The sequence below is a fragment of the Austrofundulus limnaeus genome, unplaced genomic scaffold, assembly GCF_001266775.1.
Source record: "Austrofundulus limnaeus strain Quisiro unplaced genomic scaffold, Austrofundulus_limnaeus-1.0 Scaffold109, whole genome shotgun sequence".
NCBI lineage: Eukaryota > Metazoa > Chordata > Actinopteri > Cyprinodontiformes > Rivulidae > Austrofundulus > Austrofundulus limnaeus.
Genome location: NW_013952511.1, coordinates 1,126,505 through 1,138,444, shown reverse-complemented (window position 1 = coordinate 1,138,444; position 11,940 = coordinate 1,126,505). Strand labels below are relative to the sequence as shown.

The 11,940-nt window shown below is 39.7% G+C and overlaps 1 protein-coding gene across 6 annotated transcripts in view; it reads left to right on the top strand.

Moving 5' to 3' along the window:
• The window catches only part of gria4a (glutamate receptor, ionotropic, AMPA 4a), a gene marked incomplete at its 5' end in the record, with an annotated part of 137,621 nt that overhangs the window by 57,968 nt on the left and 67,713 nt on the right, over nt 1–11,940 (top strand). For all 6 annotated transcript variants that reach the window (XM_014014059.1, XM_014014058.1, XM_014014062.1 and 3 more), the window contains 2 exon segments: nt 3,235–3,288; nt 5,412–5,570. In XM_014014059.1, coding sequence (XP_013869513.1) covers nt 3,235–3,288; nt 5,412–5,570 — 213 coding nt within the window.

Here is an 11,940-nt window from a genome sequence, read left to right as displayed (position 1 = left end):
GTGTGTGTGTGTGTGTGTGTGTGTGTGTGTGTGTGTGTGTGTGTGTGTGTGTGTGTATGTTTATTTAATCACATTGATTTAACAGACTGTTTTATCCTGAGCGAATTACAAGTGAAGAGGAGTAGCCTAAAGGCAATTAAAGAATGTTTTAGCTCTAAATGAGTTTGCAATGAGCTTTTACAACATGAAGGATTCAAACGTCTTTTGAAGCCATCATAATAACAGAGAGAGCTACACAGCTCAGATTTGGCCAGTCAAAAAAGCATCAAATTCTTCTTGAATCCATACGCGAGGTTAATAAACATGCTCATGTGTTCATTAGTTATGCACGCATTGTGTGAACTGTGCATTCTAATGATGCATCCATGACTTATGTTGTGAAATGTGTGATGGACTTTCGAACGATTTTATGAAACAATAATGTAAGCTTGTGGTGTGAGCTGGAATGGAGATGTTGTTTATTCATGTCTAGAAGTTGTCATTTACATTGCCATGGTTTCAGATTTGTGTTGTGATTTTGTATTGTGAATAAATACATTATAGATGGATGGATGAAGATATGTGTGTATGTGTATTTTTTTATAAATTTATTCTGCATGTCCTAAGTTGTCCTCCCTCACTTGGCTTTCATTCTTCTTCTACACACCTGCTTCCACTCACCATTATCTCTCCCAGTTTATGTGGTTTTTGGCATTTCCAGAGATAGAACCAGAAGGGTGGTCAGGGTGGCTAGCGCCACACTCGGCACCTGATTGGCCAGCCCAGGTGCCACCCCCAAATGATTGGCAAGTAGGAGGGGGATTGCATGTGACATTAAGATGGGCAGGTAAAGCAAGAAAGGAGTAAATAGCTGTCAAGTTGCTGTGTTGTCTTGTGTAGAGGGAACCGATCGGTGTGAAGTGTGCAAAGAAAAGAAACTTCTGAGCCACTGAGTTAATAGAAAACAACRGTTGTGTTTAACAGATCTGAGTTTCAGAACCAGTCAATGTAAATTAGGCAACATCTAGAGGCCAGTCTTTAACATCACAATAGAATGGTGCAACAAGAACAGTTCTTTGTGAAACACTGGCAGGTCCTGCCATGTGGCCTCCATAGTAAATTTATGATTTGAGTACTACTAGATTGGTGATTGCAGCTCCCAACACACCAAATTTCAGCTCAAATGGCTAAAAATAGCTGAGGTATATCCATCTATTACATTCCACTTTATCCTAAGTCGGATCTTTGGGGCAGCAGCTTGAGCAGGGAAGCTCAGATCTCTCTTCCCCCAGCCACCTCTTCTGGTCGGACTCCAAGGCATTCCCAGGCCAGCCAAGACAGTCTCTCCAAAGTGTCCTGSGTCTTGCTCGAGGTCTCCTCCCAGTTGGAYGTGCCTGAAGTACCTCCCCAGGGAGGCGTCCAAGAGACATCCTTACCAGATGCCTGAACCACCTCAACTGGCTCCTCTCGATGTGGAGGAGCAGCGGCTCTACTCTGAGTCTCCCCTGGATACCTGAACTTCTCACCCTATCCCTGAGGGAAAGTCCAGCTACCCTGCAGAGAGAACTCATTTCGACCACTTGTATCCATGCTCTTGTTCTTTTGGTCTGTACCCAAAGTTTGTAGCCATAGAGGAAGGTAGGAACATAGACTGATCGGTAAACAGAGTTTTGCCTTACAGTTCAGCTCTCTCTTCACCACAACACACTGGTACTGAGTCAGCAAAACTGTGGAAGCTGCGCTGATCCATCTATTAATTTCATGCTCCATTGTTCCCTCACTTGTGAAAAAGATACTTGAACTCCTCCACTTGAGGCAGAACTTCACCTCCAACCCGGAGAGAGCAACCCACCCATTTCCGACTGAAGACCACAGACTCAGATTAGGAGGTGCTGATCCTCAGCTATTTGAAATTAGCAGTGGCTGCCATTTTGAATATTCAAATTCATAGTAGTTTTCTTAATTTGTAGGTGCCCCCTAAAAACCCCTTGGCCACCCCTGGACCACATCTTGACCACTCCTTGCAAAAATGTCTAGCTCCGCCCATGGGTATTTCTAGTGTCAGCTAGATGAAAAAGGGGCTGAATTGTCTATTGACTTATTTTAGTAAAGAATATGTAAGAAAATGTAAAACTAAAAGTGTAATAYATGCAAGATAAATGCAGTAAAATAACACCTGAAACCCTTCATTGCTTGATGCTGTTAAAGCTAACCACTTKTTTAACTTTGTGAGAAGAAATAACAAATCACAAAATGTCCAGCCTCTTTTTGAAAAAAATGTTGCAATCTTGAACTACACAAACAATTTCATTCTAACAGATAAATTAAAATTGATGAAACAAAATGTTTTAACACTTTGAGTTCTGTCTGTGGTGAAACTAAAACCAAAGCAAGAATCAGTGTTCTTGACTTTCTGCACCATCCTAACAATAGCTGCCCTGGGGTTTTATTTCAAACACATCATCTAAATGCTGTCCTCCAAACACCCACAAACTCACTGGTAACAGCCTCTCTGTCAGACAGACAAATAGATGAGACTGTTTCTTAATTGGTTTCAGTGATGACTGAACACAGACACACACTGGCTTTAATGCATGCTTAAAGCAGGGACACAAGCACAAACACACACTCTCCTTGCAGTGGGTTGTGCAGTGTTGGCACTGGCGAACATCTCCGCTCTGAGACAGAGACTGCTCTGTTTGCCTGCCCCTGCCAGCTGCGATCTGTGTGTGTGTTTGTGTGTGAGTATGTAGCTGCTGATACGTGTGGGCGAGACAAGAGACAAGTATAAAATGTGAGCAGTTTATTAATTAGGCTTATGCATCACGGTGAGGGGAATATTCACATTTGTCTTACGTCAGAAATCTCACAATGTTCTATTTTTATTTCTGAATTTAAGTGGCAAAAAGCCTTTTTCAAGGTTTCCATTTTGAGCTGAATCACTGGCCAGTGAAGCTAATTAGTAGCGCAAGTTAAATCATTGGGTTTTGCTTGACTGAATCTTTTTTTAGCAGAGTTGCTCTAGAGACGGCTGAAACCCTGTCCGCTGTGTACAATCAGTGTTATAAAATACTCCTACCACACTGCTGAAGGAGGTAAAGCAGCAACAGATGGGAGGAAGTGCGCTTTATTTTATTTTATTTTATTTTATTTTTGTTTGACGTCCCTGCTGCGATGATAAGCTCTTGTTTTTTCACATTGCATCCATTCCAGGAGCAGTAAAGAGATGAATGTTTCCTCTCTGTGTGTTTGCAGGCCGTCAGTGTGGGTAAACATGTGAAGGGTTTCAATTACATCATCGCAAACCTGGTAAGTAGTCTTCAAATCATCTTGATGAATGTTCAATCCGGTCCTTGTGATCTGTTTAGTTTAAAAGCCAGTAGAGATGGCTATTTGCTTAACAAAGTTGGGGCAGGAAATGAGATGTAGTTCCATGACTGAARTTGTGTGCTTGCAGGAAAAAAAAACAGCACATTTCCACCAGAATTATGGCATGATCCTTACATGCAAATCTTGATCATCATAAAATTGTTACACACAAGCATGAAACTGATTTCCACACTTGTGTCTAGCCTTATGCAAAATCCAATTTTTTCAGCTGGTAAATGCATTTTGTTGTTTACATGGAGTCTCTAGGAATGCAGAAAATTAAAATTTTGTCTTTGTAGATGTAGCATTCAGTCAATATCAAGAAGGCCAGTACTTATGGTTAAATGATGATTTATTGAAGCCACAAGATTCTCATAAACTCGTCCCTCAAACTGAAATGGACCGGTCTGAAGGTGGAGGAGTGGGGAGGAAGTGGGGTATATCACCTCAWTTTGATTTAAAGATCGTCTCAAAACAAACTGCTTTGAGACACACCTTAGAAAACAGATGMAAGAGGGGCTTGTGGAGTTACAGTAAGGAGGAATTCAGACCAGCTTCACTGCAGTTCTTCAGCTGAATGCTTTAAATGTGTAAAATGAAGGATTAAAAGCATGGTATGTCCACTTTAATCAGTTCCATATAAAAAGATTTTCTTGCATTGTAACAAAAAAATGTGACAATAAAAGCAAAAAAAACACAAGCACAGGTTTGCTGTAAGGTATGTTGGAGCTACTTATCAGAAAAGACAAAAGAGAAGAGAAAATCTGCTTTATTTATCCTGTTTTGTCCCCCTTCTGGACAGGATTGGATACAGAGTCATCACAGTGGTACAGATAAAAGTAACAGAGGTGATAAATTCTGTAGGTGAAATGCAAAAGACTAAAAAAATGAATTATAAACCCGAGGAGAAAAGAAGATTAAAGCTACAGGAACAGCACCTCCAGCTTTATCTGCTCTGGATGGACACATTGTTTGTATATAAGGTCGCCCAACCTTACCTGGAGACATACTGGAGGAAAACACAAATGTAGATGTGAAGCACTATAAGATGGTTGTTTGTTTTTTATTTTTTGTTTGTTTGTTTGTTTTATTTTTTAATATGTCCTAAAACAGCAAGAGACAACTATCATCAGTTCGCTGAAATACGKTATTATCTCTCAATAACCACCCTGTTTCCTGCTTATCTATTAAACAGACAATATTAAATATTACAAATGAAAGAAAATTGCAAATAGCATGTGTAAAAAATTACAGGACTGATTTCTTTAGCATTTAGTTCTTTTGAAGTTTTAAGTTTTGTGCAGAAGAAAAAAATGTACTTATGAGTTTTTTGTTGCTGCTTTTAACCACTGACTTAAACACAACTGATCATCAGTTAAAAACATTTGAGCCTATCAGTGTTGGTGATTTTACAGAAAAGCTCAGTTACTGTTTGCTGCATGTTTTTATCTTGGTAAAACTTCTTTGTGTCTTTATAAAAGCAACATTTTTGAGATATACGTAAGGATAAATGATCTATTGTATRTTGTTACCAAAGCCACTTATTTCTTCTGAAATGAGCTGGTATTTTACCATTTGTTTCCTCTTGACAAGGTCACAGCTGTCAGAAGTTATTTGATCATAAATAAATTGTGACTTCAAACCCAATCCCTGAAATCTGTTTAATAGTATTTCTCTCAGCATCAGTGAAAAAGAAGCCTTTGAGCTTTAGGCTTTCACAGCTTTTAGCCATTAGCACCCATCAACCCTCCCTGTATAACACGTACATGTCTCAATGTTTTACCTTTGGCTCAATCTCAAATTGAGTCCTCTTCACCACCTCCTCACAATGAAGTGTCACTCAGTAGACAGTCACGCTCACAACTGTGGAACTCACTCTGTATTAAATCGAGGCATAGATGATCGATTTAGTGTGTTAAGAATCATCTGTCAGCTCACATGTATGCACCGGGTGGGGGAGGTTTGCACACTTCCACTCTTCATCAACTGCTTTTTTTTTATTTCCCCCAAACTTTCTTTGTTCCTTTAATCCTTCCTTCCTACCTTCTTTTTTCCTCCCCCAGGGTTTTAAGGACATATCCCTGGAGAGGTTTATGCACGGTGGAGCCAACGTGACTGGATTCCAGTTGGTGGACTTTGGCAAACCTATAGTTATAAAGCTGATGCAGCGTTGGAACAAACTAGACCAGCGGGAATACCCTGGATCTGAAAGCCCACCTAAGGTAAGTAAGAATCACATTTTTTTTACATTGTTGTAGAAATGTGCTCTCAAAACACAACTGAACATTTTTGAATTTTTCCAAATTTTTGAAACCAAACGAAGTAATCTTATCAACTTTCAAGGTGGGGTTATCAGTAAGATCATGCTCTTTAACAAGAGTGTGGGGAAAACCACAGTATCCAGAGAAAACTCACACAAGCWCARTRAGAAMTTTACAAAGAAAGATGCCAGGTCCAAACCAAAAGGCCTCTGCAGTYCTGATTAAGAGTTGGTGTTGATGTAGATTCTGAATCCCGAGTGTGTTAAAGCGTTATACCGTAGTACCTTTCCAAGTTTTCCCTTATAAGGCCTAAACCTGCCTATACGCAATCAGAAATTATAAAACCTTTCAAAGGGGAAGTGAAACATCTTTAATAAACAAGAAAGTCTGTTTGCCTTTTTTTCAACTGGGAAAGCCCTCCCACTGCTGTACACATCAAAGCACAGGTTTCTTGCCATGGAGTGTCCAATATACACTATTACTTTGGYCACAAATCTGTCAAAGTTGAAACGCCACACTTTTCAGCAGACGGATTCCTCCAAGCCCGTCTGTTCTCTCAATCCATGATTTTTTTGGCCATTTCATTATAAGTGTCTGCTTGTGGATGCAMACCCTGACTTCTGTAACCAAAATGTCGTCATTGCTGTCCAAGCACTTTTCAGCATTAACAAACACACCCACAAACTTCAGACCATTTGTACAAAAAAAAAAATGTATGCAAAGGGAGACGAAACGTTCAGCCCAGGTCTTGTGACAAGAAGGGGCAGGCAACAYGGGGCTGAGAACAACATGGCACAATTTTTGTGATGTAGCTGCGATAATGAGAGCAGATTTCACAAATTCGACCAAGCAGAGGATGTCAGGAATGCTATGCTCTTGATGATTGAGAATCTAACACCACACATACTGTACCTTCATATCAGAMAGCCTAAACCCAACCTAATCCACTGAACTCTTCAAAAAGCCTTTTTTAAGCATTTTGGGCCACATGTTATCATATGAAGGCATCCTGTTACACACTCATGTTTAAGAGATTTGGCTCTGGTGATGAAATTATTCTGTCTTCAGAAACTCTCAGCGAAAGCTGTGAGTACCAATCTTCCAACCAGGTATGCAGTTCCAGGGTGATGCACTGTATTTGGATCTTTCAGAGTGTTTTGTGGTGTATTTTGTACGGCTTCTTAGCCAATCAGAGCGTGACCCCAGGATATAACAGCAGTGAGAGAGCAGATATGTTGCTTAGTGTTAAGCAGAATACAAATATATATATATTCCATAACGGTCCTTCTCTACACAGTATTTCTCCATTTTTTTAGCGCTGGTTTATTTTACCCTACGTCTCCAAGTATTTAGCTTTACAACTGAAGCATCCTGCCTTATTTCTTTTGCKGTACGTCGCTCAGTCAAATATCACATTTTCTTTCCCTATTCATGTTCCCCTTTCTCTCGCATTAGTGTGCCTATATTTAGACCTCCCTCCTTTCCATCTCCCTCTTTGTCCCTCTCCCACTCCAAAGCACACCACTATTGACGGATTAGTGACCTGAAGCCAAGTGGAGATGCATATATTAACTGGAAATATGTCCACCTACCCATTAAGAYACATCATACTGCAACTCTAAGTTAACTGCCCTCTGGCTCATAAATGTCCAGTAGAAAAACACATGAAAAAAGAAAAAKGTGGGGGGAGGATGGAGGACACCACTGTGGTTGTGCCGGGTGCCAATAGAATCTTTAAATGATGCAAACATATATTTATTATTTCCTTGTTTTTTTAAACCTACAGGCCATTGATAATTGGCTAATCATCACTCTCATATTCATCTGGTGAGCTATCATTAGGCAGTGCCAGACGCCTCAGTTGTCCCATTGCACTAAAACAACATTTTATCTGCTAATTGATGTGAACAATTTATGCATGACTGTGACCAAGAAAAGTACAACAAAAACATTTAGGCATGCCAAAAAGAGGTAAACACAGTTCCTGTTTGCCTCAACTTTCTGTAAATAAGTACATGGAGTAACAAAAATCTTTTCCATCCAAACCAAAAAGTAATATCTTTGTAAACATAAAGCTGCCATTTCTATTATTAAACAGATTTTAACCAAATCAGACAATCTCTTCTGACAGTAAATGCCTCCAAGTTGCTTCTGACTATTTTGTGTTGCATAAAACCTGTGCTCAGTTTGCCTCGGGCCAACTGCTGGTTTAAGGCCGAGTGGAAATCCGGTGCAATAACGTACAGCACAAAAAAGAGCAGCACGGAAACTTGTCCCCACTGCATTGGAGACTAGATATTAAGTTAACTCCTTTTGGCCATCAATCAGAATTCCTTAACCACTGGCGGAGCTTGAAATGAGCTTTTCGTGCCAGGAGATTTTGAGGAAGTGTAATGAAAATGATCAGTGACCTGGCAAAAGGAATATATTAATATCGTAAAAATTTTAGCCTTAATGCATACGATCACACAAGGTTCTTTACAGCATCACACCCCAAACCATCCTCCACAGACCCCAACTTTTTAAATACTCTGAGATTGCAAAGATGAAGAATAGCTTTGCTCGCAAAATTTAATAGACAATTGAGGAGCTTTTATTGATAGTTAGTCACTTGTTTTTTTTTCACAACTCCTGTTTAAGACTGGCTTTCTTGTTTAAACACTCCTAAAGCTGGTACTGCAGAAGATAGCGGTGGTGGCGGCAGATGTATGTAGCTGTGCAGTATCGCTGCAGGAAAATCATCCCATTTGGCTTTACAGGCATCTGCAGGTCTGTTTTTGACCAAATTTACCTTAGCTTTAGTGTTGCTGTTACTCTGTATGCTACATGAACAGAAGATCAAAGACGCAAATGAYGGACATCATTTTCGAAAAACAACAGCACACAAGCGTCCTATGGCGTGTATACAAGCATCGACCATAAGCTATCCTAACTTTGGTAAATATCATCTACCTTGCCGGTTGGGCTGGTTTCTCCTGCTTGCTGCTGCGGCGTGTCTCGGTGGAGTGGCGGATGTGGATGGAGTCCCTCGGCCCTCGGATTGTCCCTCGTGTTTGGACGGAGCGCCTGGGGTGGACTTGCCGGCCTGGACGCGTGGCGGTGGGAGCCAGGATGGAGCGACTAATCTAACAAGTGAGGCGTACCAGCTTCCCTGTTGCCTATTTGGATCAATATCAGCCGTACCCTGTTTTTTGGTTGAGGATCAAACTGGAGCTACTGGTTTTGGTGAGCATGCTCATGTCCGACATGGTGGGAACCATGTTATTCAAGCCTTGAAGTGTGCGCCATTCAGCGAAGAAAAGAACAGCAAGCTACTGACTGGCTTCAGAACCTCACCTGATCGGGTAGTAATTTCGGCCTATGTTACAGTTTTTCATCAGTGGACAAAAGACAGTAGTGCTAAAGGCACGGATATAACAGACTCTGTTTTAACCAGTCAGAAACAACATTTAAGACTTCTGTTTAATCTTCTTTTAGTCATTGGAAATATTGGGCCTCATGCAAGAACCGTTCGTACGCACAGATTTATTCTTAAGTTGTGCGTATGAGTGATTTAGGAGAATTTGTGGCATTCACCAATGTTTTCGTATTCTAAGATTTTTTTTCAGAACAAAATTCACGAGTGGTCCAGACCTGTCGTATATTTTACGAGCAGTCAGTCTGCTGTTGTCCAGATGGATTTTCCTCCCTAATAACTTTATATTTCATTAGTTTGAAGATATTTTAAGTTGAAAATAAATTAAACTCCATAATTATGTTGACAACAGGCTATTCAGCTTGAATTAGAGTTATAATTTTAAATGTAATAATTTAGACTAACAATATAAATTCTACGTCCGGCTGGCTTATCCATGATCGGGTCATGGGAGGCAGCAGGAGACCCCGCTCTCCCCAGCGACAGCTTCCAGCTCGTCCTGGAGGACTCCGAGACATTCCCAGACCAGAGGGGATACATAATCCCTCCAGCGAGTCCTTGATTTTCTCCAAAGTGCCAGACATATTTTGAAAACATTTTAAAATGCTTATTTCAGAACCACAACTGAGACCACTTGAAACCGCGCGGTGGGGTGGGGGGGTGTCGGTGCGCGGAGCTGTGTCTTCTGAATAAATGGAAATGATTTAACACAGTTATTTATACTTTTAGCAGCTCTTTTTATCCCACAGCTGACCTGCTAAAAATGACAGATTTTCTTTTCTGGATCTCTGACAGACGGACTTCAATCTCTGAACTCGTAAAGTTTTTCTTTTTAATTATCGTTGTCAATTTTCATGAATGAACACTTCCTTGTATCTGAAGCAGGAAACATAGCCTTATATGGTGTTTTTGGGGTGGTAATTATGCTAATCTCCTCTTGCGTGCACGAGCAGCTGATATGAATAGGTGTAATTCATTTACACACTTTTCCTGAAGATAGAAGAGTTTGTTGAATCTGACGTGACATGTTCGTACGAACCCTTTGTATGAACAAAAGTAAGAGAAATTTAGGATAAGAATACGAACATGTTCTTGCATGAGGCCCATTGAAGTTAATCCAGTTCCAGATAAAAATGTTTTTATGTCCACTTTTTTGAATAAAATCTTCTGTTATTTGAGCACACAGTGTGAAAGCACGGGTATTTTACTAGATGTAATTATTAGCTGTCCGGTCATAGTTCTATCCTTGTTTCAATGACTTTCTTTTGTTCCYGGCATTCCTCAAGATTATGCAATAAACAAAGTAAAAATAGAAATAAACAACAGTTATATGTTTGTTTCTGTGTTTTTGATTTGTTACAAGGCAGTATGTCAGGGCATGGGGCTGAGTTTTCTTTCTATACCAAGAAGGCTGAAGGTTCAGAACCTGRCAGCAGCCTTTCTGTGTAGTTTTTTATGTCCTCTTCAAATACCCTTTTGGTTTTTGCCAGGTAATTTCATTAATTGGCAACTCCTAAATTGTGACTAGGTGTGAGTGTGTGAACAGTTGATTGTCTCAATGTGGCCCTGTAATGATTCAGTCATTTGTGTGTGTGAAAACTTGTGATTTTCTGGAATCCACACCTACTCTAAATTCACTTTCTGTTTTAAGTTGAGGGAAGCTTGACTTATCCTAAATAGTGTTTGTGAAACTTATCTTTTTTCTATGCCATAAAATTGTGTCTGTGCGGCCCCAGACAGTAATGGAAAATTCAACAATATGACAGTTTGCGCAACGTAAATGTTTTCCCTTCACTGGGATTTTTTGTCAGTCACTCTCCTAAAGGCAGCTTCTTCGGTTTCAGAGCTTCAACATGAAAACAGGATGGCATGTGGCTCATGTTGTGGGTACAAATCAAAAAGTGTCAATGAGAAACACTACCTGCAGAGACATAGAGAGGAGCTCCGCTGACTTCTCTCTTTCTTTCTCACATTTTCACATGTCCTCTTGTTTCCACCGTGATGTGAAGGCAGCCCGCTGTGTGTTTGACTGTGCAGCACTCTGACTGGCTTCTGACTGGGTGGAGCTGAATCTGTTTCACTGCTCCCAGCAGCTCGGGAGACTTCCCGTCATGGATTTATTGAACAATATGACCAAATCCAATTCACTTCGAACAGTTACTGATGCCACAAAACACGATTTTATTCATTTTATGAGTGATTTTGAATCGAGAAAGTGTTTTTGAATAAAACATRTTTAAAACTTTACAGTTTTAAAAACTGTAAAGCACTAAATGTGACTGTCAGATAAAGTCCAAGACAACTTGAAATTCTTATTCAAGTCAACATTATAGCTGAATTATATTTAATGTCATTTTAATTGCTTTCAGATCCTGTCCACTGACTTTATTTAAAACCAATAGCCCTTTCAATTCTGACACTTTTACAAAGATTTTACATTTATAGAAAATGATGATTGATGATCAGTGTTTTTTACTTGGAGTCAAATAAAAGTCAAAGCAGTTAGATAGCAGATGATGGGACTCTTAAATAAAACCCACCATCCATTCTTGTTTAAGTTAAAGGGGACATATGCAAAATCCACTTYTTTAGCCATTAAATGCATTTTTTGTGGATTTGGAGTCTCTAGGATTGCAGAAAAGTTAAATATAATCTCTATCAGTGCTGCATARATATCCTTATATTCTGTTTGGGTTGAATTTTTTTAATTTTCTCTATTTTCTATAACGTTTTCTGAACTATTACATCAAGTTAAATGCAATAGAACAAACATTTAAGATCTGGACTCACCAACTACACTTTCCTCGTCCTCATTCTCCTCTGGCTCCTAAATGTAAGGCTGAATAGAATAGAATAGAATAGAATAGAATAGAATAGAATAGAATAGAATAGAATAGAATAGAATAGAATAGAATA